Here is a 27,015-nt window from a genome sequence, read left to right as displayed (position 1 = left end):
AATTTTTCTCTATTTATATGTTTACCCAAGACTTTTAGCTAGTATTACTGAACAATCTAACCACTACAGATTACTTTTAGCCTCGTGTTTCAGCCATTTATTTACTATTTTAGTTAGTAATTTCAAATGCTTTTCAGACCAACATTTACTGATTAGCTAATCTTAGCAAACTGTGTCAACCATTTTTAAATTACCTAAGTTACAATGTGAAACCTAAGTTATTCTTTAGCCAATCTGAGCTATTTATTCACTACTTTTCCACCATTTATCCTTTGGTTTTTACAATACTTGACCCACGAGTAGCTAAAATAGTTTAGCCATTTAACCGCTACAGACAGCTATCAGCTTTCCATTTCAACCATTTATACATTATTTTAGCTATTTAAACTTTTTACCCACTGTTTACCACTGTCAGCTGTCTATTCCAAATAATATCCAGTTCATTAGCCTCTATCTATTAGCTTTAGCTGTTTATGAATTTAAAGCATGAATAATTCATTTGATAATGTTGACAAACTATCTCAACCACTTAGTATAATTCAACTACTTAACTATCACAGAAACTTTTAGCTGTCTATTTCAGCCATTTATTCATAATAGCTAATATTTTGAAGTGCTAATATTCAGATTTACTCATGAGTTAATCTTAGCAAACTATTTTAACCATTTAAAAATAATTTTAGCCCAAAAAAGTAACCATAACGTATTCCTGAGCTAACATTTTCAACTATTCATCTTCTGTTTTTACTACACTTTCACCACTCGTTAAACCTCTAAAACTATGTCGACATTTCACCACTATAGACAATATTTAGCTCTCTATTTTATGCATTAATTCAGCTGACAATTTCAACTATGGTATATCAGTTTTTAAATTATCAGAAGCATCATTTATTCTTTAGTTAATTATAGCTATTCCAACCATTTAGTCACTGCTTCTCCAATATGTAGTCTTTACTTTTACTACAGTTTATCCATCCCGTGCAGTCAACAATATTCAGACATTTAAACACTATTTATACTTTTAGTCAGTTACTCAAACAGTTTGCCTTTTAATTGCTATTTGAAGTGATTATTGATTCACAGCACCCAGCATTCCGGAGCAACACTTGACTGAACGCGTGTTGACATATGTGTTTTCATGCTATTTTTGTTTTTTAACTAACTGAGTTACAGCTCTCTCTCGTGCCTCAGGGCAAATGAAGAACAGCCCCCGAGGCAGAAGCCTCCCTGGTTGCCGGTTTCCTTAATCGAGTGTTTCTGTGTAATTATCAACATCATAGCCAAAGAAAAGCCCTTGATTCAGCCATATTACCGACAAACACATGGTGAGGAGGAGAGAATAGAGTGGGGGAGTAAGAATAGTGTGAGCACCAATATGGCTGAGTGCTGAGTTTGGGAGCCATTAGGCAGAAGGTAATTAATGCCTGTCACTGCAGTGCTCTGTTTGCTGCCTTTATTCTGTTTCAGACCAATTAAAATGTGACACTCCTCCGATGGAGAACGTCTTGTTAAAATTAAGCGCCCGAGATGCACAGACACCTTTGATAAACACATTCAGAGCTACAATTGGCTTTGGCAGCGACGGCACGCTGTATAGATAGATACAGAGGGAGAAACATGGCAGCGTGTATGTGTTGTGTCACTTCCAGTAGGAGATGCGAGCTGTTAGAGCTGATTAAAAGTGTGCGTCCTTGTGAGTTTCACTCTCAAAACGCACACGCGTACACACCGGAGACTGACGTAACGTTGTAAGACGTTTATGAGCCAAGAGGTACTGACCAGTGTAGATAACTCACTGCCAACGATTTGCAGATTGGACGGCAAGGACAGACGAATGGTAAGCAAAAACAGATGAGCCAGGGGAGGGGGAAAAAACGGAGGAGAGCAGCTGAGGATATAAAAAGACAGGTGGTATGCTGGGAAAAAAAACGAGCTTAAGAACAAAGCAAAATGTGATGAAGAGAGTGTAATAGGAAGGAAAACAAAGGCTGGGGAAGAGTGCTGAGGGGAAATTAAGTGAAATATGGTGGGTTTTTTAAAGAGTTGCGGTGCTAGGAACTCGAGAAGACAGATTAGACGGAGAGAAGAGAGGGGAAAATGGAGAGAGGTGGAGTGATGGATGCAGGCAGGGGACCAGCAGCTCTCTGCCAACATCTCCATGCATCCTTCCAGACATCACACTGCGCTGCCATCTGCCTCCCTGACACACACACACACACACACACAGGGAGGAGATATGTGAAATCATTAGCGTCTCCTGACACTGAATAAATATCTGGGGATGAAATCTGTCTGTGGAGAAATCACCTGCGGGGGAATATGATTGGATGAGATCACGACCTCACTGGAACGTAATTTGCATGTCATCTAAATGGGATCTGCCCCCAGTGCTCCGGGGGGGTCAAAAGGCGTCCGATGAGTTGGACGAGACGACTCGAGCTCTGATTGGCTAGAAGAAGCAACAATGGCAGATGAAGCTCTGCTCCCCCTGCAAGCTGCAGGACTGCCCTCTTCTGGCTGCTTTACAAAATCTCCAGTGAGATGTACTTTTTTTTTTTTTTTTTTTTTTTTTTTTTTTTACCAAACAAGACATCCAACATTTACAGACAAATTCTGGCTGGCAGTTGTTTTTAATCACATTAGAGCTGAGGAATAAAAATAAACACAAAGAGCATGAGAGTGCAGCATACAGAGTGTCTCGGTTAACCACAAACAGAGTCTTATTTATACATATATTTATATAATAGAACCATTTCTCCCACTTGTACAGCCTCTGATTGTAACACAGAAATAAACCCACATTCCCCGGGTGACAGAGAGAGACAAAAAAGCGAGAAGAAAAAGAGCACAACTCTCAACAGTCATCAACTACATTAGAAAACCTGCAGGCCATTCATTTTTATCGGTTTATACATCAGTGAGGCATCAGTATTCATTACAAAAATAGGAATATAGTTGATATAGGAGCGCTGGGGGTTGATTGAGTAGGTGGGGGGGGGGGAGTGAGGATGTGGCCTCCCATCAGTGGTGTGACCAGTCATGACCATCCATCCGTCCGTCCACCCACCCAACACACACAAACGCTTCCAGAAACCAGGAACCGAAGAGCCATTTTGGGAATTCTGTGTCCCTCCGTGAGTGTTGTACAGCAGTCCAGCTCCAGTCAGTTATCAGAGGAAACGGGTTAGAATTTAAATTAAACAAAATCAACAAAACCATTAGAAAAATGAGTACGTAAAAAATAACCTCACAGGAAAGAGGAGGGGGTTAGTGCACTGATAAAGATCTTCTAGGGAAAGTGCCGTCAGAATCCAGGAAATATGAGATGAAAAAGAAAGACATTTTTTTTTGGAGTATGGAATAAAGTACACTAAAGTAATAAAAAGGTTTTCAGGGAGAAGTGCGAAGCAGCTCTGAGGTCCGCCTTCGAACAGTTGCTGTTAGTGAGACAGAAAGTATAAGAGGGGGGAAGGACTGATGGAGATGAAGTGTTATTGCTGGGGACATATTTTATTTGGTGTTAACATGTGAGAAGAGGAATGAGGCGATCGGGAGGAGAGTTATTGCTGAGGGTAGTAGGGCTGTTGCTGTGGGGGCTGCTGGGGGTAGCCGGGGTAGGGCTGTCCTACTGGAGGGGCTCCTGGGTATCCGCCCTGTCCTGGGGTCCCCTGGTAGGGCATGTAGGGCGGCATATTATACTGGCCGTAAGCGTAGGGGTTGTAGCCCATCGGGAAGTGCGAGTACCTGCACGGACACAACAACAGATGAAGCAAATGAAAGAGTGCTGTTCACCTAAAATTCAACCATCATTTGTAGCTGAAACGTGTCCAATTAAATCCAGTGTCTCCAGTTTTTCAAGTTAATAGACACCAGATTTGATTGTACCACTAAAATTTGATGAAAGTGCCATGTAGAGTGCTCATGAAGCAAGTAATCCAGAAATAATCACTGCACACATCAGTATAAAGAGTCAGAGGTGAGGTTGTGGTTATAGTATTAAAGGGCAGAAGCAGAAATTATGCACTTCAGTCCTATTTCTCTTAGCCTTCACACTGTCATTCTTACCTTCAAACCAAAAAGATACAAACCAAATGCCATATGTATAAGATCACAACCTGACTGGATAGCTTTAATGACAAATATTCTCCAAAACAATGCTGCGTGCTACACTTACTGGATTTGTGTAACTATAAAATGCGATGGTATTTTTACCAGCTGAGAACTCCCCAAGAGCTAATAAAATGTAGAAAAAAGTCAAAACAGCACCAGAATTCTTCCGAAATGAAGATATGCTGAAAGAAGCTCGTGTACGCTGCAAAAATCTTACCAAGTCTATTTGTCTTATTTTTAGTCAAAATGTCTCATCCCACTCGATTTAAGATAAATTCACTTAAGTGACATTTCAGTAAGATGGAGGGACTTGTTTTAAGACAATGCATCTTAAATATCTTGTTAAGTCAAACAGTCTTGAAATTATCTTGTTTTGAGTTGTATTTTACAAGAAAACTCAAAATAAGTTTAACCCTCGTGTCGTCCTGCGGGTCAAAATTGACCCGTTTTAAAGTTTGAAAATGTGGAAAAAATATATATTTTCACAGTGAAACTTCCGATGTCCACATTTTCAACATTTTTGGGAGATTTTTTCATATTTTTTTGGTGGAAAAAAGAAATGTTAAAAACATTTCTTAAGAATATTCACAAAAAAAATCAACCAAAATCCCGCGAAATTCGCTGGATTTTGGTTGATTTTTATGTGAATGTTCTTAAAGAAAATATTAGAAATTTTACTGATATATATGTAATCACTTGAGATATTTTTAGGATTTTTTTGGAAGATTTTTAATCATTTTTTTGGAAAATATTTCCAAGAATTTTCTTGCCAAATTTGGGGGATTTTTTTAAAATAAAACTTTTAAGGTAAACTTCTACGGAATTATTGGAATTTTCCTCCTGAAGGTTTTGCAAATTTTCAGAAATTTGGGGAAATTTTTTTGCTGATTTTTTCAGACAAGGAAACTATATATATATATATATATATATATATATATATATTTCTGTTTAGTCTGTACTGGGCTCATTTTATCGTATCTTATTAAGCTTCACTATCATTTGCAACAAGTACAAAAAAAAAATCTGATTAAAATTTTTTTGTCATTTTTATATTGAGACTTTTTTTCAGTGGCGGCTGAACTAATGTTTAACCTGTAGCAGTAACCTGAAAACGAGATGAGCGAATGAAGACATGAACATGTATCATCACACTGTAATCACAGCTGTAGCCTACTCATTTTTACACCTCGCTTTTCACACATCACTCGCTCCAAATTCTGGAGATGTGTGTACTGAATTATTAACTTGATGAGCTTAAAATATCGATACACATTCAACTGGAAGATTCTCAGAAAACCGACGTGATCATTCAGGTCACTTCTCTAGAGACGATTCAACACTCTGCTGGCCTTGAACAACTAAAACACACAGTCCACTTGTACAGTACAGATGCGGAGTGATGCTTCTTTTCACTCGCAATCAATCTTTGGAAGATGTAGAGAGCTTGTTCACCTCACAGCCACCATTTCAAAATTAGCATTAATTAGGTACAGGATTTGTCATTTTAATGAGTGACAGAGAAGGTTAGCGTTGGCTAAGAATTAGAAGCCTGGATGTTTTTTAAATTGCCTGTTGCTAGTAAATAAAGAAAAATGAAAGATTTGCTTTAAATGCTTAAAAGCATTTTAGCAAAAGTAAGATAAAAATTGGGACCACCAATCAGAGTCCAATTCTACTGTTTTCATATTTATGCAGGTCAAACCGTGTTTAGACCAAAAACTCACCCTGGGTAGCCTTGGTAGGTCGGGTAAGGTGGTCCCTGGGCCTGGGTGGGCGGGGCCACAGGTGGTGGGTTGTTGCTGGGAGCGCCAGTAGGTGGTGTAGTGGTGGGGTTGGTGGCGGCAGCCTGAGGGGTGAAGGTCGGCGGAGGTGGTCTGGCTGGAGGTTGGGGCTTTGGCGGCTGAGGTTGTTGAGGCTGCTGGACCTAGGAGGCAGAGAGAAAGATCAGTACACAGCCATCAGAACTTTATAAAGTTCAGGTGTTTAATGTTTGGCTGCTTACAAAGACAGATCTGGGAGCCGGGGTTGGGCCGCCAGCGGGGGCAGCAGGGGTGCTCTGATAGGCAGGAACGTTGAAGGATGGAGCGCTGGGCTCTCGAGCGATGCTCTGCTGCAGCTCCCTGAAAGCAGAATTCAAACATCACAACTGTGCCGCAACGTTTCTCTCATACACTTAAGACCCCACAGCCTCTCGTCTACTACGGCTGATCAGGCCTCAGATTGCCTGCTTCTACCCAAAGTTATTTATTACAAAATGAATATAAGAAAAGGAAACTTCTCGTGCAATACATTGTGAAAATAAAGTTGCTGCTTTCAGTGTTAAAACTCAAAATCAGACTAAAAATTTGAAAGATATCCTCAAACCATGTCTTAACCCTCGTGTAAGAAATTTGGGGAATTTTTTTGCAGATTTTTGGGATTTTTTTCAGACAAGGAAACAATATTTTTTGGTGCCCGTAAATGAAGACAACAGGAGTGTTGAGGCCTTTGTACACTGTGTGATTTTAACACTCTTATAAGTTCCCAGCTTGCTACACTACAACATTAATCTAATAATCTTTGGGCACAACATGAAATTTGCTCTATAAACGGAGCACCTACAATCATAGGGAAACTAGTGAAACATGAACGGAGCCCTTGCGACATATATGTTTTGAAGAGAAATCCCAAAAAAAGGAGGAGGAAGAGAATATGGATGCGGTCGTGGCTTGGAAAGAGAAGCCAATTTGGGATGCTAATATTGCAAAGGGAGCTTGAAGTAAGTACTTGTTAGCATCTACTAGCATTTTACGTCAGATGCTTGTTAGATACAACACTTGTTTTGATGTGTTTTGCCACTGTCACCGCAAGTCATCTATTTGGGTTTAGCGCCAGTGTCACTCTGATCAGTACATCATTTCATACTGCATTTCTATTGGTTAGTTAGTTGATGTAGATCGTCGCAAGACCATGACAACAGCCATCCTTGAACCTGTCTCAGTGCGACGTAGAACCACTGATTTAGAGCCAAGACCAAAGATATCGCCCGATTCTCTCACGATTTCATCTGGGATGGCCGAAAATCGCACAGCGTGTAGTGGCCTTTAATCGGCCGACCCTTCCATCTTAGCCAATGACCGTCACACAAACCCATCACACAAACAAAAACCTGGTGAGTACGTACTTGAGGAGTTCATCCCGCTCTGTCTTACGAGCGAAAACGATGTCGCTGCATTTGTTCTGGAACTTAAGCAGGATTTCTGTCAAGTCGTTATAGAACTGAGGAGGAAGGAACAAAAGGGAGGCAAAAAAAAATCACTTGCTTTGCACCTTGACGCACAAAAAACCCCCACAAACAAAAGTGGAAAGTTTCTGACGAGATATGCATTTTACTGCAGCCCGGTTGCTGAGGCTGGTGTGTGCCGGCATTGTGCTGAGTGAGTACCTTGGTGCCTTCGCGCAGGTTGCTGCTGATCTCAACGTAGCTGTCGTGGGCTGCAGCCAGCTTCTTCAGGACCTCCTCCCTCTGGTTGGCCTCCGTGTTGGACTGCTTCAGACTGCTGAACTCCTGGTGGGACGTCTGGAACAAGATCACAGGGGTGAGAAGACAGAAGATCAGACTGAAGTGGTTCACCTCTGACACTTTTTAGTATAAGAGTAAGTATATTTATGCACTGTAAAGTGAAAATATTTCTTCACACACTTTGCCATTCAAAGGGGAAACTGGTTTGATTCACCCTTTATACTTTATCTGCACCTGCTGCGTGAACTGCTTGTATGTGGTTTTTGTTTCATACTTCAGAGATTCCAGTGACGAAATTCACTTTTCTAGCTTGGATGGAGATCAGAGGTCATGATGAGCCGTATTTTATGCTGCTTAAGTAGTTTTAGGACACGCTGCTGGCTAAACAGTACTTTCTACTGTGTGTTTGTATACCTGAACTTGTCCCAGCAGCTCTTCCTGTGAACGGAGGCTGGCCTGTACTCTCTGGTTGTAGGCGCTGTACAACTGGTCGAGCTGAGCGAGGGACAGCTGCTCCTCATTGATGGCTCCGTCCTGGGCGAGCGCCGTCAGGAAGGTGGTGCACATGTCGAAGGTCACGGCCTTGATTTCCCCCTCCAAGGTCTCCCTCTCCTTCTTTATCTCGTCCAGCTGAGCGAGCTGGGAGCGCAGCACATTCACCACCTGGTAGGGACATGACATCTTCATCTTTCCGTCCATTTCTACCTTTATTGCACTATTCTTATTTAATCCCTGACCTTTCACCCTTGTCATAATGAGCACAGTTTACAGCACAGCTCAACACCTTTTGTTTGAGAACTGTAACTAGAGAGATGTGCATTTCTTCCTCACTCTTTCCCAGTTCTGCTTGCATAGTTGTTTAAGTTCCCCAGTGAAACAAAATGCAAAGTCAGCAAACAAAATGAAAAATGGAGCTACTGTGGGGAGGGAAAGGGGCTATAAAACACACAATGTCCACCGTGTGTTTTTTGTGCAGCAGGCGTCTGTGTTTATGTGACACAGACACATCCCAAACTTACAAACTTACCATAAAAATAAAAACGTTTACGTTTTCTAGTCTTACAAACAAAAACAAAGACGTCAGACAGACCTCGCTGCCTTGCAGTGTCCTGGTCGGGTTGGCGGAGGGGATGGCAGCATTGAGCTCGTTCTCGGGTTTACACAGCAGGGTGATCATGTCACAGTGGGTGTTGTAGCGGTCTTTCACCACCTGGTCGGCCTGCACCGCCTTGTCCAAGATGTTGCGGAAGTTAGCACCCTCTGGGGGAGAGACGAGAGGGAGGGAGGTTAGGGGGAGCAGGAAATGGAGGACAAAAGAAGGCGTACATGACAAAAAGCAAACAAAAAGGACAAGTTTTCATGTTGTACCTGTACGAAGGGGCTTGTACAGGTCTCCAGAGGGGGTTCTACTCCAGCGCTGGTTGAACTTGGTTCTCAGCTCGTTGTCTGTTGTCTCTTCATCGTCCAGCATCTTCAGAGACTGACGGGCAAAAACACAAACATGGTAAGTGGAGACACCAGTTATAAACACCTGAATGTGACTCACTGGATGCAGGCTACGGGTTTAAACCTGCCACTGGCTGCTAATTTCAAGCGCCTTTGTCCTTCCGTTTCGCTTTCTGCGCATTACCATTTTTAAAATCCCCTTCACTATGAGAAACAATAACACTAACCTCCAGGTAGCACCCGACCACAATGAAAGTGTAAAGTTTTGCAGAGGATTTAGAGCAGACAGCAAGAAGTTTATTTGGTGGGTAATCCATTTTAATTAAAGTGCTTCTCTCTGTGTGAGGGAACGCAGAAGCAGCATCCTTCGCCTAGCTTCACCCAGGATAAATATGCTTGGTTTAAAAAAACAGAAACAAGTCCGAGTTTTTCCCCCTATAGCAGAATGATATTCTTCTACAGAATGGCCCAGAAAAGCAACACTAAAAACACCATAACAACACACTCAGCTTACTACTTGGGCATTTTTGCTCAAGAATTATGAGATATCTGAAGCTTATTTTAGAATTCAACGTATAATTACCATACCAATGTAAAAATACAGCACAAACTGCCATGTAGTGACGCAATGCAGGTAATTATTTTTATTTAATGGTCACATTTGAGAAATTTGACAGCAAATAACATTTGTTTTTCACAGATAACTTGTGAATGATTTTCTTTGTCTGCTTAACTTCGTACCAGCTGAATCCTTCATAATTTCAGCACTACATTCATGTGTTTTAAAAAGCCAAAATGCTGGAGTTGAAAACTGAAAAACTCAATATCGCAATCAACTGTTTTTGGCTGCAGTCTTATACTTTATAGTTTCAGCTTGGCTTTCTACAACAGAAGTGAATGCTTTTTGGGAAAATTAGGGCATTTTGGTTTGGACTTTTCAACTCCGCCAACAAACTTGGAAGCAGACTGCGCTTTATGATTTATGTTTTCCCTTCCGTCTGTTATTTGTCATCAAGATGTTTTTAAAAATGGGTTGGCTGAAGCTGGTGGACAGACAGTCCTTGGCCCAAAGATCAGTGGATTAGATTTCTGTGATGATCCTAATCTGGGATTTCCGCCATTTATGAGTTTTTAGCATTAATGTGCTCTTCTGGTGACGGTGGTAGAAAACTCCAACTTTCATGGCATCCAAGTGAGCCTCTAAACAGCATCAGATTCATATGCTACTTAGTCAAAAAAGCAAAGCCATATGACAAACAAGCTGTTGGAAGCCTGTAATTCTGAAAGTGCCTTCTTTCACTTTCTGAAAGTGATTACGATAATTACGCTGATCAGTTAGGTGAGAGGTTACATCTCTGGTCATTTATAATTCATAGTGCCTCCATCACTGACCTCGTCCAGGATCTCTCTGTTGCGAGTCAACAGCTCAGGCAGGTCTTTGATTAGCTGCTCGATGCTCTGCAGCCCTCCCTGTTGCACGATGGATCTGGCCTTCTCAGCAATGGATTGTGGGATAGAGTCTCCAGACAGGTCCTCTAGAGCAGCTGGCAGGTTTAGGGATGCCAACACCCTGCCGGATTTACACAGCATCTCACTTAGTGGGGGTTCTCAAACATCAGCTTGTATCTAGTCACCAAAAAACTGCTTTCTTGAAGTTTGATTTTATAAAAAGTAGTTCATTAACCATTTTCTTGCTGGATGAAATGCTGCAAATTGTTAAGCACTTACTAGTATCATCAAATAATCTGATGCTCGACTGCTACTCAGAGCGCTACACTAGAAACATGAGTAGTTTTATTGACATTTTAATGGTACCTGGTGCTCTATTCTGTTATGAATTTTTTAATAACGTAACAGCAGCACTTACTATTATGTTCATGGGAGGACAATGAATGACAAATATGAGCATAACAACTCATAGAGACAACACAACATACCCGTTGCAGAGGTTGGTGGCTTCCCTCATCGTTCCCACCAGTCTGTTCACAGTCTCAGCTTTCCTCTGGTTGTAAATGCTCATCGACTGCTGCACGGCCATGGGAACCATCTTCTCAAACAAGTCTGAAGAGATCAACACAATGAACTGATTACAAAGTGAGTCGGTGTGTGTGTGGTAGATGAGATTCCATCTGTTGTACTGATGAGTACTAGATGTGAAAAAGAGGGCCCACACCTTAAATGACTGCTGTTTTTAAAGCGTTTAAATGGTAAATAGCTTTAAACATTTCAGCTCACAGTGGGATTTGGTTTGTTTTTCACAACGTGAGGGTGGAGAAAGAGTGTGCTTCAACAGGATAAATTAATGTATGGTGATGGATGTGTTGAGTGTAGTTGAGCTGCGGTGATTAATCGGGACAATTAATGATGCTCAAAATGTGTTGACATCAATATTTTTATCAGCCACATTTTTTTATTTTTTTTTTTACTGTAATTTATTGTCTGCAGTGAGCGATCAGTAAACTACAACGAACTTGGATGTTCAGTTCCTCTTTTACTTACTTGTATGTGTTGTGTAAATTATTTTAATGTCAAATTTAAATGTCTCAAAACATGTGGACACCTGGGAGGCAGGAGTCTGTGTGTTTATGCGTCGTACCTGTGAATTTCTGGCTGAGTGGAGGTGTGATGGCCGTAGCTTTGACCAGCGCTGCTTTGCCAATATGATCCAGGTCCTTGACTTCAGGCACACGGTCGTGGTAGATAAAGTCATTGTCTTTTTTGGCTGCAGTGAGAGCTCGGTTAATCTTGTCACTCAGATCCTTGACGCTCACGTACTCGTCATAACGAGACGCCACCGTCTTCACCAGCTCTGCTGCGTGCTGAAGTGATCAACAAGAGGGAACATTTGCTTCATGAATAAATTTTCTGGTTTTAATGTGGAACTTCAAGGCAAGTCTGTCAAAATCTAATTTCTCTGAAGTTCTCTCTGAAGCACTGCAGAGGGCGGATTCATGAAAATGACAATGTGCACATCAACTGAAGTTATGACAGATGCTTGCTGACAGTGTGGAACAAGATAAAATCACGGTCAATTTGTGTACCTGCAGACGAGCGATCTCCTCTCCAAAGCGCTTCTTCTGCTTGGCCAGGATGCTCTGGTGCAGCTCGGCGTTGGCCTGCATGATGCAGTGCTTGGCCGCCAGCACAGGCAGCACTTCCTGAAAATAAAAATACTGACCAGGGAGAGGCAACCACAGAGCAACACGCAGGCACGCACACATATATGTACACGCACGCACACGCATGATGGCAAGGCAAACCACAAAATGGCAGACGCACACCAGCGAGGTCGAATCACAAATGACATCACGAAAGCCAATCGCAAACAGGCACGAGCAGTCAGGAGTGTGCAAACATAACACAAGCGCGCGCACACGCACACACACACACACACACACACGCGCACACGCACACACACGCGCACACGCACACACACGCACGCACGCACGCACGCACACACACACACACACAACCAGTGCCAACACCACCACGAGGGATGCAGAAAGAAAGGAAGACAACGAGAGAGAAGAACAGAACAGGCCATGAGTGTTTAACCTTTCAGAAAAAGCTGCTACACCTTCATCAAACATCCCCACAACCATGTGTGTGTGTGTGTGTTTCTGTGTGTGTGAAGGAATGAGAGCACACAGATGCTGCTTTCCAGATACGGATCGATGTCTCCGACTTTTTGTTCACAGTGAAAACAGCACGTCTTCATCCTAAACAATTAAAAGCATCCTTCCTCTGAGTAACTTGTAGCTACGTCAAACTGATTATCCATTAATTCAGGATGCAACATTAAAACTTCAACGATGCCTCCGCTAGAGCAGGCTTTGTAAAGAGTTTCCTGGAAACATCTGTAGCGCTGTAAACGAAATGACCTGTGGCATCACCGGTAGCAACTTAACTTTAAAATCAAACCTTTGAAAACAGTTTAAAGCATCAAACAACATATTAAACTTACCTGACAATTATCTGTAAATGTAGGTATGACTTTGTTTTATTTCTTTTTGCATTATGGCTGATTCATTTGCTGATTTATTTATTTTTTTTAATAATCATCACGCTTGCTAGAGTGAAATAGCTTTTATCTATCTATTTTATTTTTATCGGGGAGATCATACGTAGTCCAACATTCATGTCAAGTTCAAATCATTCAAATATTACACATATCTATATACACATACATACCATGGAAATATATTACTGACCTTTCAGCTACTGCTCTCCCTTTCAGTTTCAATTACTTTTAAAGCAAATGTATACATTCCTGAACCGAAAAACAAATGAACAAAGAAGCTGTCATTCTCACTCATCTATTCATAAAGATACATTCACAACACAATCTTTTGGTAATCCTGTAGAATGAATATTTTATAGAAGGGTAGTTAAAGTAAGTCTGGTCCGTGGACCCATATACCCCACCCATTTTGTCCACCATCCCAGAAATTTCTCTGATTGCATTTTTAAAGAGAATGTCAGATTTTGGTACATTTTAAAAGAAAATAACTTTAAATTCTCTAATACAACCCTCTTTCCATAATGTAAATGTCATGTAGTTTTATAGCATCTGGTTGAAACCACTTCTTAGTCAAGGCCTTCTTCCCTCCCACAAGTAATATTCTCTTCAAATATTTGTCTGCTGCAGATTGAGTATGCAGTGCTGCAGCTCCCAAACACAGCGTGGAAACGTCAAATGGAATAACTATTTGAAATACAGTTTCCAAATATTTATGAACTTCTCACCAAAAAGGTGTGAGTTTCAGGCAACCCCAGAATAAGTGGTAATGATTGGCTGCAGCTGAACCACACAACCTCCAACGCTTGGTACCAACGACGTAATGTCTCTTTTGTGCAGGGGTAATAAACTATCTCATGATATTTTTCCACCTGAATTCCCTCCACCTGCGTGATTAAGTAGTTTTCCATTGTCATTTTTATTTATTTATTTATTTATTTATTTGATCAGGGACCATGCAATTAACATAAAACACATCTGACGTATTACATATAGTGTATAGCATTGAGCTAATTTTCAACTACCATCCCTGGTTGGGGTTTTCAGTAAAAGTAGTCAGAGGATCTACAATACCAATAAAAACAGCACAGTCAAAATTATAAACCTATAACCCCCACCCACCCATACACAAACACGCACAATGACACAATCCACAGTCAGTCGGACCTTATAGATGTCATAGGTGGGTACATTCTTGTTTTTCTTTTAGCCAATACTTAACTTTTGCTGTAAAAGTTTTTAAATCTGCTATCCTATTAATTTCGTTAGGTAATGTGTTCCAGATGTGACAGCCTTTGATTGAAAAGGCTGTCTGCCCAAATGTAGTTCTGCGATAAGATATTTTGCAGTTGTCGTTGGTGGAGCTTCTGGTGGCCCTGCTGCCATCCTGTCTTTGGATGAATCCACAGAGTGGCTGTGACGCTGATTTATAGAGGCATTTAAAGATTAATTTGATGAAGCAAAGATCTACTATGAAGCTTTGAAAACTCAAAAAAAAGTATTTAAAAAAAAAAAATAAGACAGTGATGACAAGAATTGTTTTTTTATCCATAATTTTCAAGGCTTGATTGTATTATGAACTTATGTGTTTTATTGTAGATGGGGCTGCTTGAGCCCAAACTGTCAGACAGTTTGAGATATGGGAGAAGATCAGAGCATGCATATACAGTAGGGCTGCCCTGTCAGGAATATAATTTCTGATTAACTTAAAGCAGTTCAGATTTTTTTTCAACTGTTTTTGAAATCTTCTTTACGTGGAGATTAAATTTAAGTTGAGGGTCTAATACAACCCCAAGATACTTGAATTCTGTCACTGAAATGATTTCTTGATTTTGTATATTAACTTTAAAGTATTGTTGGTTTGATTTTCTAACTGAGAAGCACATATACACAGTTTTTTCCAGGTTTAATACAAGGTGATTTTGAACGAGCCACCCTTGGATTGTGAATTATTTTCTTTGTCTGCTTTACAAATATTCTTCCATTCTTCTTCAGATACTAGCACTCCTCCTTCTCTTTCCCATTTACATTCACATGTTGAGTGTTTGGGTTTGAGGAGACATGAAAACTTTTCTGGATATTATTCCACGTCCACTCCCGGATACATAGGCTGTCACAAAAACATTAAGTATGTCACTGCCCAATTTTCCTGATCCTTCAGCCATAATCTCATTCAACCAATCTGTAAATACGTAAAGAAGCCTTTGTTCTCCAATTCGATTCCTTCTTGCACATTTCAAAACTTTTTACAACTCCCTTCTGTTTGAAACAACAGTGAGCAGTTACCCCTGTATGCCTCCATATTGTAAATCTAAAGTCTGTCCTGTTTGGCATAAAGTCTTCGTCATAAGCACACCACCGCAGTATCATCGGAAACAGCTTTTAATTATCAAGTAAATGTGGATTCCACTAAGAAATAGCTACAGAACAAGGTCACCGTCTGCATTTTGACTGGTCCTCTATAAACCTCACTTCAATCAAACTTTATTTATAAAGCACTTTTCATACAATTAAAATGCAACACAAAGTGCTTCACAACATTTAAAAATATTAAAAACAAGAAAACTCATACCTCCCTCCCTTCATACATACACACAACTACACATGCACGCCCACACACACTCTGTCTTCCCACTGACAGTATTGAGACATGGCATGGCACTGACGATCGTGAGAAACGCCACTATTGGGGCCGTCCACCCTGGGAGGAGTCGCAGGCCATGCCCGCCAGGGGCGCCGGCACCCGGACCCCCCCGATCCCATCAGACAGGGGGACCCCCACACCGAGGTGGGGAGCCCCCCAACCAGCCGGGCCGAAGGGACCCGCGGACAGCACCCCCAGCAGCAGACTAGATCCAGCCCCCAGTGTGGAGGACCCCCCTGAGGAAACACGGGAGTTAAAAAACTAAAACTTGAAAGTATAAGACAGAATAAAAGGCCCGATGGAAGATAAGTAAAAAGGCGAAAAAGTTAAAAGAGTAAAAATACAAAAGATGATAAATAAATAATGACAAGAATGTGAGACGAATTTAAAAGGTCAGTTAAAAGCCTTCTCCCTGTGCAACTGTTTGTGCTATCTGGTAAGAAATCTCTCTGGAGAACGAAGGCTCGACTTACAGTTAGGGCTGGTCCGAATAGCAATTTCTGGGCTAAGGATATTCGGGCCCAATTAATGACGAATATTCGGCTCGTCCAGATGGGGAAGGGGGGCGGGGGGGAGAAGGGAGGAGGGAGGGAGGTGTTCATCGTCGGACTCTGGACACCTGGATATCTCCGTCTTCGCATTTTGTCTTCTGTCTACAAACACGGGCGAACTGAAGCGTGACGTCAGAGCTGGCAGGTCCGCGTGACACAGCCAGCCAACTGGCCAATCAAAAGTAACGCTGACCCCAGAGGTCATTACAGGCCACATGACGGTAAAGCAGCTACTCGGTGGCGGCGGCGACGGCGGCAGCGACGGGGGAGGGAGTGGTTCTGAGTATTCGGATCTTAAAATTAATATTCGGATACCAACACAACGAGACCAACACAATATTCAGATATTCGGGCCCAGCCCTACTTACACATAAGAAAGCCGTATGCTTCAAACTTCCCGTCAAATACTGATGCTAGAAGAGAAATAACAGGCAAAGAGGGAAGGTGACAAAAAGCAAGGTGAAACGAGAGTAAAGCATGGCGGGGATTCACTCCATGGAGGGTCCAAACTGACATTTGTTTGGCATTACATCTACTGAATCAATAAGTAGCAAAATCTGCCTCATTTTAAGATAACTGGGTTTTACTCTTCGTTTATCATGAGGCAGAACACTTTTCCAATTAAGATTCATTCATTCATTCATTCATTCATACGGCTGTTTCTTGCTTCAGACAGCAGCCACGTTGTTGACATGTTGCTAACAGAGCTATTAAATTAATTTACATTTAACTATTTTGATAATCAACTAATAGATCTGAGTACATTTCAAAAGAAAACAACTTTAAATTCTCTGATTGCATCTCCTTAAAATATACTATTTTGTAGCTTAGTGGAGGTGTGATCGCAGTAGCTTTGTTTTTTTTTTACTCCTCTATGACAGTAAATTGAATATATTTCAAGGTATCATTGGGCTTTGGGAAACACTAATTTTCTGGCATTTTATAGACTATACAACTATCTGATCACGAGATAATAAAAACAAAGAAAATAATGATTATTTGCTGCCCTAATAGCTAGTGCTACTGCTAGAAATCAGAAAACTAACCAGGAGTTACTTTCTTCCTTCTTTTATTTTCTAATAATAATCGTTTTGTGTCTTTTTTTAACAGTTGTGAGGCTCTGGGGCAACTGTGACGCCGACAGTAATACCAGAGGGTAAAAAGTTGTTTGATGCCATTGTATTTGTCAAGAAATGGTGAAAATGACAAGACAAAAAGAAATATCAAATCCTTTCGGCATGAATAACTATCAAAGCCATCATTAGTGAATTTGTAAGTTGACTGACTAATTATTTCAGGTGTAATAAGCAGAAATGTGTTTGTTGTGAGTGTGTTCGTATGTTACAATGAGACAGAACAATACATATATTATTTTTCTGAACATCAATATTAAAAAACATTTAAAATCAGATGTCATTACCCCTTCAACACAAAACAATTATGTTGGAACTAAGATAATTTATGTACAGTACTGTTCAGAAGTTTGTAGTCACCCAGGCAATTTCATGTTTTCCATGAAAACTCCCACTTTTATTCATGTGCTAACATAATTGCACAAGGGTTTTCTAATCATCAATTAGCCTTTCAACACCATTAGCTAACACAATGTAGCATTAGAACACAGGAGTGATGGTTGCTGGAAATGGGCCTCTGTACCCCTATGCCTTTTCTAATGCAGCTCACATCCTCTAATAGAAGCCTTGGAAATTGCTTCATTTATCATTAATATATCCTTGCAAGCAAATTATGGGTTAAAAGATGCTGGAGAAACTTTTCTGCAGCCTAAATCAGACACTAATTCTTTGGAGGCCGTCCGTGTTGGCTTGGAAACTGCAGAAAGAATTTTTAATGCCACTGAGAATCAAATTAAATGATTTTTAATGCCATTTAAGGCCTTAATTTTCACAAAATCAATTTAATGACTATTAATGCTTTTTAATGCTCTGCAGAAACCCTGTTTAAAATCAGCCGTTTCCAGCTAGAATAGTCATTTACCACCTTAACGATGTCTAGACTGGATTTCTGATTCATTTCATGTCATCTTCATTGAAAAAAAACTGCTTTCTTTAAAAAATAAGGACATTTCTAAGTGACCCCAAACCTTTGAATGGTCGTGTACATATAGAAAACGTTATTTTGATTTAATTCACCTGAAATTATCTGCAGCATGACGTTGTGTTAGTGTGTGTATCCGTGTGTGTTTCAAAGTGATAGACAGGAAGTACTACAGATGCCCATGGTTAGACGGTGAGAAACCAATCAGTTGAGTAGTAACCAACCAATCACAGTGAAAACAGGATGGAAGTCGACCAGTGAGAACAGAGAGGTTGTGAAATGGACAGTCCCACAACCCGTGTCTTTTTTCCACACAAACACACGCACGAAACAATACACGCAATCAGAGGCACGCCAAACCATACAGAATGCAAACAGTACGTCTGCACCACACTGAACACATGGCTGACTGTGAACGTGTCTGCTGCTGCTGTCTCATGGTTAGTGTGTAGCTGCATGTGCGTTCTTCACATACCTTGGAGAGGTTGTCTTTGTACTGACACTGCTTGAAGGCGTCGCCGAAGAAATCTGCCGCCTGATTGGCCAGCTTCGCAATGACAGCATCCTTCATCTTATCTATTGAGTGAACAGGCCACAATGTAAAGTCGCGCGACCGTCACAGTACAAATAAAACACACACAAGATAAGAGGCTGTGTTCTTGAAAACCACACATCACAAGCCGATCAGCTGTGGTTTTTTAACCGATTGCTGACATCTGGTTCAATCACATTAGATGTTACTTCAGACAGAATCTCCGAGTGGTTTTACATCACTCTGATGAAATTGCCCTTGTATCCAACAAAACTAATTTACAACTAAAACCTGCACTTCTCAGCAGATTGTAGCTCTAACATTTTCAAATGGGAGCCTATTTATGATGTAATCTTCAAAACTGTGCTGTGTAAAAACTTTAAATAGGCAACACTGTTGACAGAACTGGGACAGATGCTGTGTGTAACTTGGATCAAAACTGTTGCCGTCATCATGAGAAATTAATCTTCAGATTAAAAAAATGGGTACGAGGATGTAATTAAAGACCGTATTACCACAATACTTCTTAATATTTGTGTCAGAAGACTTGCAAAATATACTACTAAGCAAAAGATTAAGTTGTATTGTAGGTCTGTGTTCTTTTTTGACATAAACAGCGATAAAGAATAATTAAACGGCACTAAAAGGTTTAGACCAGGGGTGTCAAAGATGTGGCCCATGGGCCAAAACCGGCCCACCAGAGGGTCCAATCCGGCCTGTGGGATGATTTTGTAAAGAGTAAACATTACAGAGAGGACATTAACTACAAATTGTAAATTTGCAAAACTATAAATTTAAAATAATTTCTAGACAAGTTTTTTTGATCATGAAGTAAAATACTAGATTGCTCATTGTTCTTTTGTGGCTTCGTGTCTCATTTTTGTAATATTTCGGCTGACTTTTGTCGTTTTGTTTCTTGTTTTGTCGTGCTTGTGTTGTCTGTCTTATTTTTCTCATTTTGTGTTTCGCTTTACTCATTGTTTTGTGTCGTTTTGTGTTTTTCTTTCTCGCTTGTGTCGTTTGTGTAATGTTTTGTCTCATTTTTGTCATTTTTTTGCCTAATTTTTTGTCTTCTGTTTTGTTTCGTGTCATTTGTCTCATTTTTTGTCATTTTGTTGATGTTGTTGTCATTTTGTGTCTCATTTTTGTAATATTTTGTCTTGTTTTTTTGTCTTCTGTTGTCCAACTGTTGTTGTTTTGATCACGACTAAATATTTTGTGTCTTTGTAGACACACTGTGATCTGTAAGTTGTAATGTGTAAATGATAAACTGAGGCATATTACTGCTGAAATTGAATTTATTTTTCTGAAGAAACTTCAGGTTGTTCATGATATTTTGATCATTAAATGTGAACATTTTAAGAACATACTTTTTTGCACGAAAACAAAGGAAAAATTTGGAGTTGTCATGATTTAGGGGTTAATATGCTCTAATTTAACTGGTCTGGCGCACTTAAGATCAAATTGGGCTGAATGTGGCCCTTGAACTGAAATGAGTTTGACACCCCTGGTTTAGACATTTCTACAGCAGTGGCCAATATAGTTGGAGTGTTTATGTGAAGAAGTGCGGCTACCTGACGTGGCTTTGAGGAAGAAGACCTCCTGGGCCTGGGCCAGCATGATGAGGCTCAGAGCGCCTACAGTCTCAGGGGAGATGTCCCCGGTGGGCTCCCTGTTCAGAGCAGAGAGCACCGTGTCCTTGATGTGACCAAACGCTCCACTGGCCAGCTGGAGGGAGGCGTACACAAAGAGAGAGAAACACAGATCAGACACTACAGCCAAGATTGAAATTCACCTAACCTGATTTTTCTGCACTTCAAAAACAGTCCCGGCTGTCTGTAGTGCAAATCTCTAACCGCTTGAGTCTCCTGAAAGCTGCTGCTTCGCATCCCGACTCCATTGCGCCTGCGGGAAACGATCGGGCCACCGTGCCAATTCTCACTTTCACAAAATCAATTTGCTAGCACTGCTTACACAGAGATCACAGGCGGCAGCACCATCATGTTTCACAAAAGACTCGCAAATCCTGCAGCGTTCTCACGTGCTCACGCCTGGATCATGTAGTTTATGTCAGTTAATGAAACATGTCAAAATTGCATGTTGTTAATGTGGCGAAACTGGCCACCGGGCTCCTTTAGCAGCCGAATTTTACATCTCTGAAGCTTAAAATTCACTCATCAATGTGTGTTAATGCAGATATATATCAACAACTGACATAAAATGGATGCTGATGTATTTCACTTATTTTATTCTTGTGTTTATATCACGTCCCTGAAGTCTAAAGAAGACGAGGAATGAATGTTTTAATGTTCCTCCTAAAATATTTTGAGGAAATTTGGACAAAAAAATTAAGATAAAATGCTGCATAGACTAAATAGAATCAGTACTACAGCCACAAATAGCGGTTGCCATATGGATAATAAAGGTTCTCCATGTTTTTTTGAGAATTTCTCAGCTAAGTATCTCCAACAAAACACTTCACTTCTGACACAGTGGGCCTCTGAATTACAACAAAGGCATGATACACTAATTATATATACTCTTTGCAGTACATATTCTGTAGTACTTTTGCACATATCTGACTAAACAGTATAACAGCCAAAGATTTTACCAAACCTTTTTGGGTTGATGTGGGTTTGTGTTTGGCTTTATTTGTTTCTGTGCACAAAAAGCACTGTAAATAAAGTTCATACAGTATTTCCCAGCAGGTAACAAGTATACTGTGTAGTATTATGCCCACCTGATAGAATTTGGCTGCAGCCTTCAGTCCCTCGTCGTTGTCCAGATTCTGCTCTGCAGCGATCTGACTGGCCAGAGCTGCGACATTGAACAGCACACACGTCTTCTCGTAGCCCAAACTGGCCAAAGCTGCAACACAACAACAAACGCAAGAAATTCTTACTGAAGCAGGGCTGAACGACTTGGGAAAAAACATCTGTTTGTGGTTTCCCTTCATGCTATTTGATTTGTGACATATTTTTTTTAAAAGTCAAGCTTCAGTTCAATATTCACCATGTAATAGATTTAAATCACGTGAGACACCATCAAAGTGTGACGGTCACGTAAGGAGGACGCATGAATTTGTTCTATCATACCACAACAGACAACTTGGAGTTAACACCTATCCTTAACTGCAGTCTTTGTGATTTGCTAATTCACAGTTTGAAATGGATCAGTTGGTCAGCCCTATTCAGAAGGATCCCTTTCACTGTCATTTTACAGTGGATATTTTCCACTAAATGGTACATTTAGATTATTTTAACTTATTTCCTGCAGTTAGTTTATTATGATGCAAAGAGGACAAAGTGGCATTTTTCTTTAATCCTTTGAATTTTGAGTCAGATATTGACCACTTCTATCTATCTGAAACAGTTGTTTGTGTAGGGTTGGCATTTTCTCCAGCCAACATTTCGACTTCTTCATTTTTCTAGCCAAGATTTCACTGAAAAGAATCCCAGTTATGAACTCCCACAAGTCACCAGCAAGGGCAAAAGAGCGTCAACAAGACAAATATGAAGAGCTGGGATTTCAATGAAGAGCAATCTTTAAAGCAAACTTTAAAGTGTGTTTGGAATTACACATAATATATTTTGTTTCAAATCTTACTTCAAACTGTACATGACACGTTGTCAGGCCTGTTTCTGAATGCAAACTAGAACAGGGATATTTGTATTGTCAGAAAGCATTGTTTTCCATTGGGTGTGTGTTCATGTCTGCGTATGCAACACAGACACACACAAACAATACAGAGGATTAAAGGATAGAATGGCAAATATGTACCTGAAGGGCAAAATCCAAATTTGGCTGTCAGCCGTGCAATATTATTTCCTCCTTCTTGCATTCACTACTTCCACAGACTGTTGCACACATATACTTGGAGATATACAAATACACGTGATAAGAAGCTGCACTTACCGAGCTTGGCTGAGCCGCTAAACAGTGATCCTTTATCAAAGGCATCCTTCCATGTGAAGGTTAAGCAGAGCTGCATAAACAGAGAGACATTTTGTGGTCAAGTGCTTCTGTTAAGGAGCTGAGTGTAACACAGTCTTGTGCACTGTATCATCAATTACCTGGTTTTCAGAGAAGGGGAACTTGGGCTCAACAGCACACAGTTGGTCATAGTATCTGTTGAAAGAAAGAAACAGTCGGATTAAAACTGTGCTTTTGTTTGTGCCTAAATTATTGCTCTAATTATTTTCGATAAGACAGAGACATCTTTCTTCTATCAATTACTGAGCTTGAGATTAGCTTAAAGGGAAGTTGTGAAAAAAAGGCGGCCATGCACTAGTTAGAGGTGTAGTAATTTCAATGACATAACTGCAGATCTGGGGTTTGAGGAAGCTTTGTCATTTCAGAGACACATGGCAATGAGTCAGGAAAAATACCAGAGCAGACGAGCACACAGTGAGTGACAGCACCTTCGTGTTATCAGCGTCTGTGCCCTGGATGGCTATATACAGTCTATATTTAGGTATGACGACATGCAGGAGGGCAATAAGGAAATTCCCTTTTACCAGTTCATGGATTCTGCTTATCTGGACTCGAGGAAAAACACACAAATATGGCTTCACATGTAGAATGACTCACATATACAGGTTCCCATTCAAATACGCAAACACACACAAACGCGCAGAGGAAAACTGAGATGAGGCGTGTCTACAGGTTAATGTCCTGACAAACAATGGTCGCCATGGTGACAATAAGTGAGTGTCTCCTCAGTGTGAAAGGCAAAGGGCCTGTTACTCCGGCTACCTGGCATATGGCTAACAAACAACATGTGCAGCGAGCCAATGGCTGCACTATACTGGAAAAAAAACAACATAATGCTGTTTTCTTTTTCCTGTAATGTAGTGTATGATATGATAGGATATGAAAATATACAGGAATTTAAACCAGATGACTTAAATAATTCATCATTCTACAATGATACAAGAGTGCATCTGCATAGAGAATTTAAAAAATGCTTTATAAAATACTGAAAAAAGCAGTTTCTTATAAGGTTTAACACTGGAAAAGGCATCCACAATAATTTCCTGCTTTTTAATTTTGCAATCATCATACAGAGCTTTGTGGTGGTGATATAAATTAGTCTTGTATACCAGCAACAACTGCAAAACACTGCTGCCAGAGTAGCTGTTTTTGGTCAAAATCCAAAGCCAAATTAATTCCATACAGCAGAGTTTGCTTTTCCTTTTGTAACCAAATCTTTCTTTTTAGTCTTCCTTCTTCTTCACTCATTTTGCGGTGCACATATTGAGCATGCATGTCAACAAACTCCTTCAATCGGAGTAAATTATGTCCTATCAGACAGACTTCTCTTGTAGATTAGTTATATTTCTGTGTGCATCAAGCAGCTGAAAAAGTATTTAAGTTAATTTGCCTCACTTCACCTTGCACTTCCTGTGATTTGACATGCTAATTCTTTTCCTGCCAGACCAAGAACTAAGAACGTCTGCAGATTTCTAACGGACGACATTTATATTATTGGTGAATTTCTTACATCCCCAGAATGCCAAATCTTTCATATGTTGTTCTCAAAATGTACAGGAAACTTTGTCTCAATTTTTTCTCTCAAACACTGTCAACAATATTTATTTACAGACTTTTAAAGTGACAATATGCATCAATAAACAGAGCAAAAATCACTGTAAATGAGCAAGAGTTATCCTAAACATCAAATCTGAATTTTTTGTTGTTCATGCCCAGTTGTTTAAAAGCAACTTAAATCATTTCTTTACTGATAAAAATGTAGTCTGAGTTGAGCCTACCCTCTCTCTCTTTTCCCCAAACTTTAAATCTGTCCTGGGATACATTTTAACATACAGTAAGATGAGACTGCAATGACACTTCAAAGAGGAGCCAATATTGATGTGATATATTGGATCAGTGCATCACTAATTTAAACTGACTGAAAATAAAATTGGTCAGTCGTGACCGTGAACTCATGATGTGACGGGCAGCGCATCTCAGAGAAGCATTACAGAGTCACATGAGTGAAAACAGCCTATTGGGCTAAAGGTAAGGAGAGCTTCTGCATTACTTATTTTTTGGCTGCATTCCACATTAGCTTTTAACACCTTGCACTGGTTTTATGTTTCAAGAGTTAAAGAGCCTCAACTTGCCGCTTGTGAAAAATTCCACTTTCCACAGTGGTTAAAAGATAGTTAAAGGTGGATAAAAATGGAAAACCAGCCCCCTGCGAGTACATACCCGGGTATTCTACTAGTCTGGACAAAGCCTGTGGATAAAATGACTCATGAGTCTGTGAGAACAAAGACGGAAATCAGAGAGGTCAAAGTCTGTACCTGTATGTCACCTATGACTGGAGTATGTTGGTTAATATTAAGCCAGGTTTTCCGACTTAATATTGAGAACCAGACCTCTGCAGGCTTTTTTTCTTTTTTTAATCCAGACTTTCTCATTAAACAATTATAAGTCTGTGTAATCGCATGAGAGCAAGGCATCAGTTAACACCCAGGTGACATGAGTGGCACACAGGACACAGAGGAACTTTGTCTGACAAACATAAATCCTATTTAGGTCTCAGTTCCTCTATGCAAAGTGGCGAACACTGCCACACTGTTTTTCCTTGACTATATGTGACATCTGACCAACAGGAAAAGGGCTTGGACTTTCTTGCTGGTGCTCTGTAGATGCATAGTTTATTCAACTACGAGAAGTTTAAATGGATCTGTAAGCAGACATACACATCACTCTAAAGTATGAATTGATTTGTTAGCTTATTATATAGTGAAATTGGTGAATGATGCAAAAAAACTCACATGCTGCCTGTTGTTTATGACTAATCTACAAGAGAAGTCTGTACAAGATCACTTACTCTAATGGAAGGGTTCTTAGATACACGTTTTCATTTACTTTGATCACAAGATACAGAGTTTGTTGACATACAGGCTCCACATGTGCACAGAAGTGAAACAGTGAAGAGAGAGATTTAGTTGCATTAACAACAAATGCAATGTCAGTTGTACAGAAATAATTCAGCTACTAAAAGGCTGATGCTGACTAAAAACAGGCACTCTGTTGGCAGCATCTTGTACTAAAGGAGGCCTAATTTAACTATTTAAATAGGCACCACAACACTCGGTGTGACAAAGCCTGACTTTAACGCTACACAAAAAAAAATGCCATTTGGGATCCCTGAAGTCATCTAATGAAAATTCCAGTATTTAATAAGCAATGTCAGTCTTTTTTCCTTCAAAATTCTGCAGCTCTAGATGACGGTGACCACTGATGAAAAAGTTGAAGATAATTGCTGGATTTTATTGTCACATTCATGTACAGTCATTTATGAGCATGTGTGGTCTCTTTAGGCAAAGGTTTGACATATTTTTTGTATTGTTATGGCTACGTTTTAAGCATTTTCTTGTGCTTTATGTCCAGGACTGTATGTGTTCTGTGTTTCACCTTAGGGACAATAAAGGTTAAATTGAATGTTGAAGCTAATTCTAATGCTAAAGAAAAACATGTAGTTTTCTTTGAACAATTTCAATGAACATGCCACAGCTCTAGATGACACCTCGGCTAGCATGGCTAATTTAATCTGCTAAGTATCTAGCAGTTGAGATGAACCGGCCAACATGTCAAGTGTGTATTATCCTCTCAGGGAAACTTGGCAGGAAAAACATATGACTCAGTGATTTCGGTGACAAACGCCTCCTAGCATTTTAGCTTTCCTAACTTTAGCTCCCGTGCTAGCAGCTCCAAGCTAACCCTGCTGGGTGCGGCAGTGACTAAGCTAACACACCGCCACAGGTAAGACGGTCACTGTGAGTGAGTGAAATGGCAGCTGGTTCAGGTGTCATGGGACGGTTTTTTTTTACCTGAGAATAATCTCCAGGGAGCTCTCGTGTTTGTCCAGCGGCCTTCCCAGCGCGTTCTTGCGGAGCTTGTTGAGCTCCTCCACGGCGCGGAGATACTCTCCCTGCTCCTCGGCCGCAGGATACGAGGCTGTGACAAATTTCGACAGCGGTTTCACCAGATCGACCTCGGAGGATTTTTTTAACGGGACTGAAATAAACGTCGCCATTTCGTCCCGTAAAAGCGCAGAATCGAATCAGAAAAATAGACACGAAGAGCGACCAAGGAACACAAACAACAGCGAGCGATCCACTTCCTGGATTCTGACAGGGA

The 27,015-nt window shown here is 40.4% G+C and overlaps 1 protein-coding gene across 3 annotated transcripts; it reads right to left on the bottom strand.

Moving 5' to 3' along the window:
• Positions 1-2,614: 2,614 nt before the first annotated feature.
• pdcd6ip (programmed cell death 6 interacting protein) lies at positions 2,615-27,015 on the bottom strand. Of its 3 annotated transcripts, XM_055017908.1 has the most exons (19): positions 26,706-27,015; positions 22,935-22,989; positions 22,777-22,846; positions 21,602-21,729; positions 20,436-20,589; positions 18,805-18,905; positions 16,643-16,687; positions 12,103-12,234; positions 11,658-11,880; positions 10,999-11,122; positions 10,454-10,631; positions 8,984-9,095; positions 8,706-8,875; positions 8,030-8,278; positions 7,538-7,672; positions 7,277-7,371; positions 6,116-6,233; positions 5,838-6,037; positions 2,615-3,747 (listed from the first exon to the last, which is right to left on the bottom strand). In XM_055017908.1, exons 1-19 carry the CDS (start codon positions 26,909-26,911, stop codon positions 3,564-3,566), a joined length of 2,679 nt encoding a protein of 892 aa, XP_054873883.1. In that variant the 5' UTR covers positions 26,912-27,015; the 3' UTR covers positions 2,615-3,563. The 3 variants fall into 3 exon arrangements, with proteins under 3 accessions (XP_054873883.1, XP_023140924.2, XP_023140925.2); XM_023285156.3 differs by lacking the exon at positions 16,643-16,687; XM_023285157.3 differs by lacking the exon at positions 16,643-16,687 and having other exon boundaries at positions 12,103-12,219; positions 26,706-27,014.

Source organism: Amphiprion ocellaris, chromosome 15, assembly GCF_022539595.1.
Source record: "Amphiprion ocellaris isolate individual 3 ecotype Okinawa chromosome 15, ASM2253959v1, whole genome shotgun sequence".
Classification (NCBI taxonomy): Eukaryota; Metazoa; Chordata; class Actinopteri; family Pomacentridae; genus Amphiprion; species Amphiprion ocellaris.
The sequence above is the reverse complement of the archived record's forward strand: the minus strand, read 5'-3'. Positions and strand labels throughout refer to the sequence as shown.

What these genes read in the sequence shown, in the direction of transcription:
- pdcd6ip (XM_055017908.1), bottom strand. Translation starts at nt 26,911, where the DNA reads ATGGCGACGTTTATTTCAGTCCCGTTAAAAAAATCCTCCGAGGTCGAT. An exon ending in CTGCAGCCAAATTCTATCAG is followed by an intron (nt 20,590 to 21,601) that starts GTGGGCATAATA and finishes GCCTCCCTCCAG; the next exon opens with CTGGCCAGTGGAGCGTTTGG. An exon ending in ACCTACCAAGGCTACCCAGG is followed by an intron (nt 3,748 to 5,837) that starts GTGAGTTTTTGG and finishes GTGTCCGTGCAG; the next exon opens with GTACTCGCACTTCCCGATGG.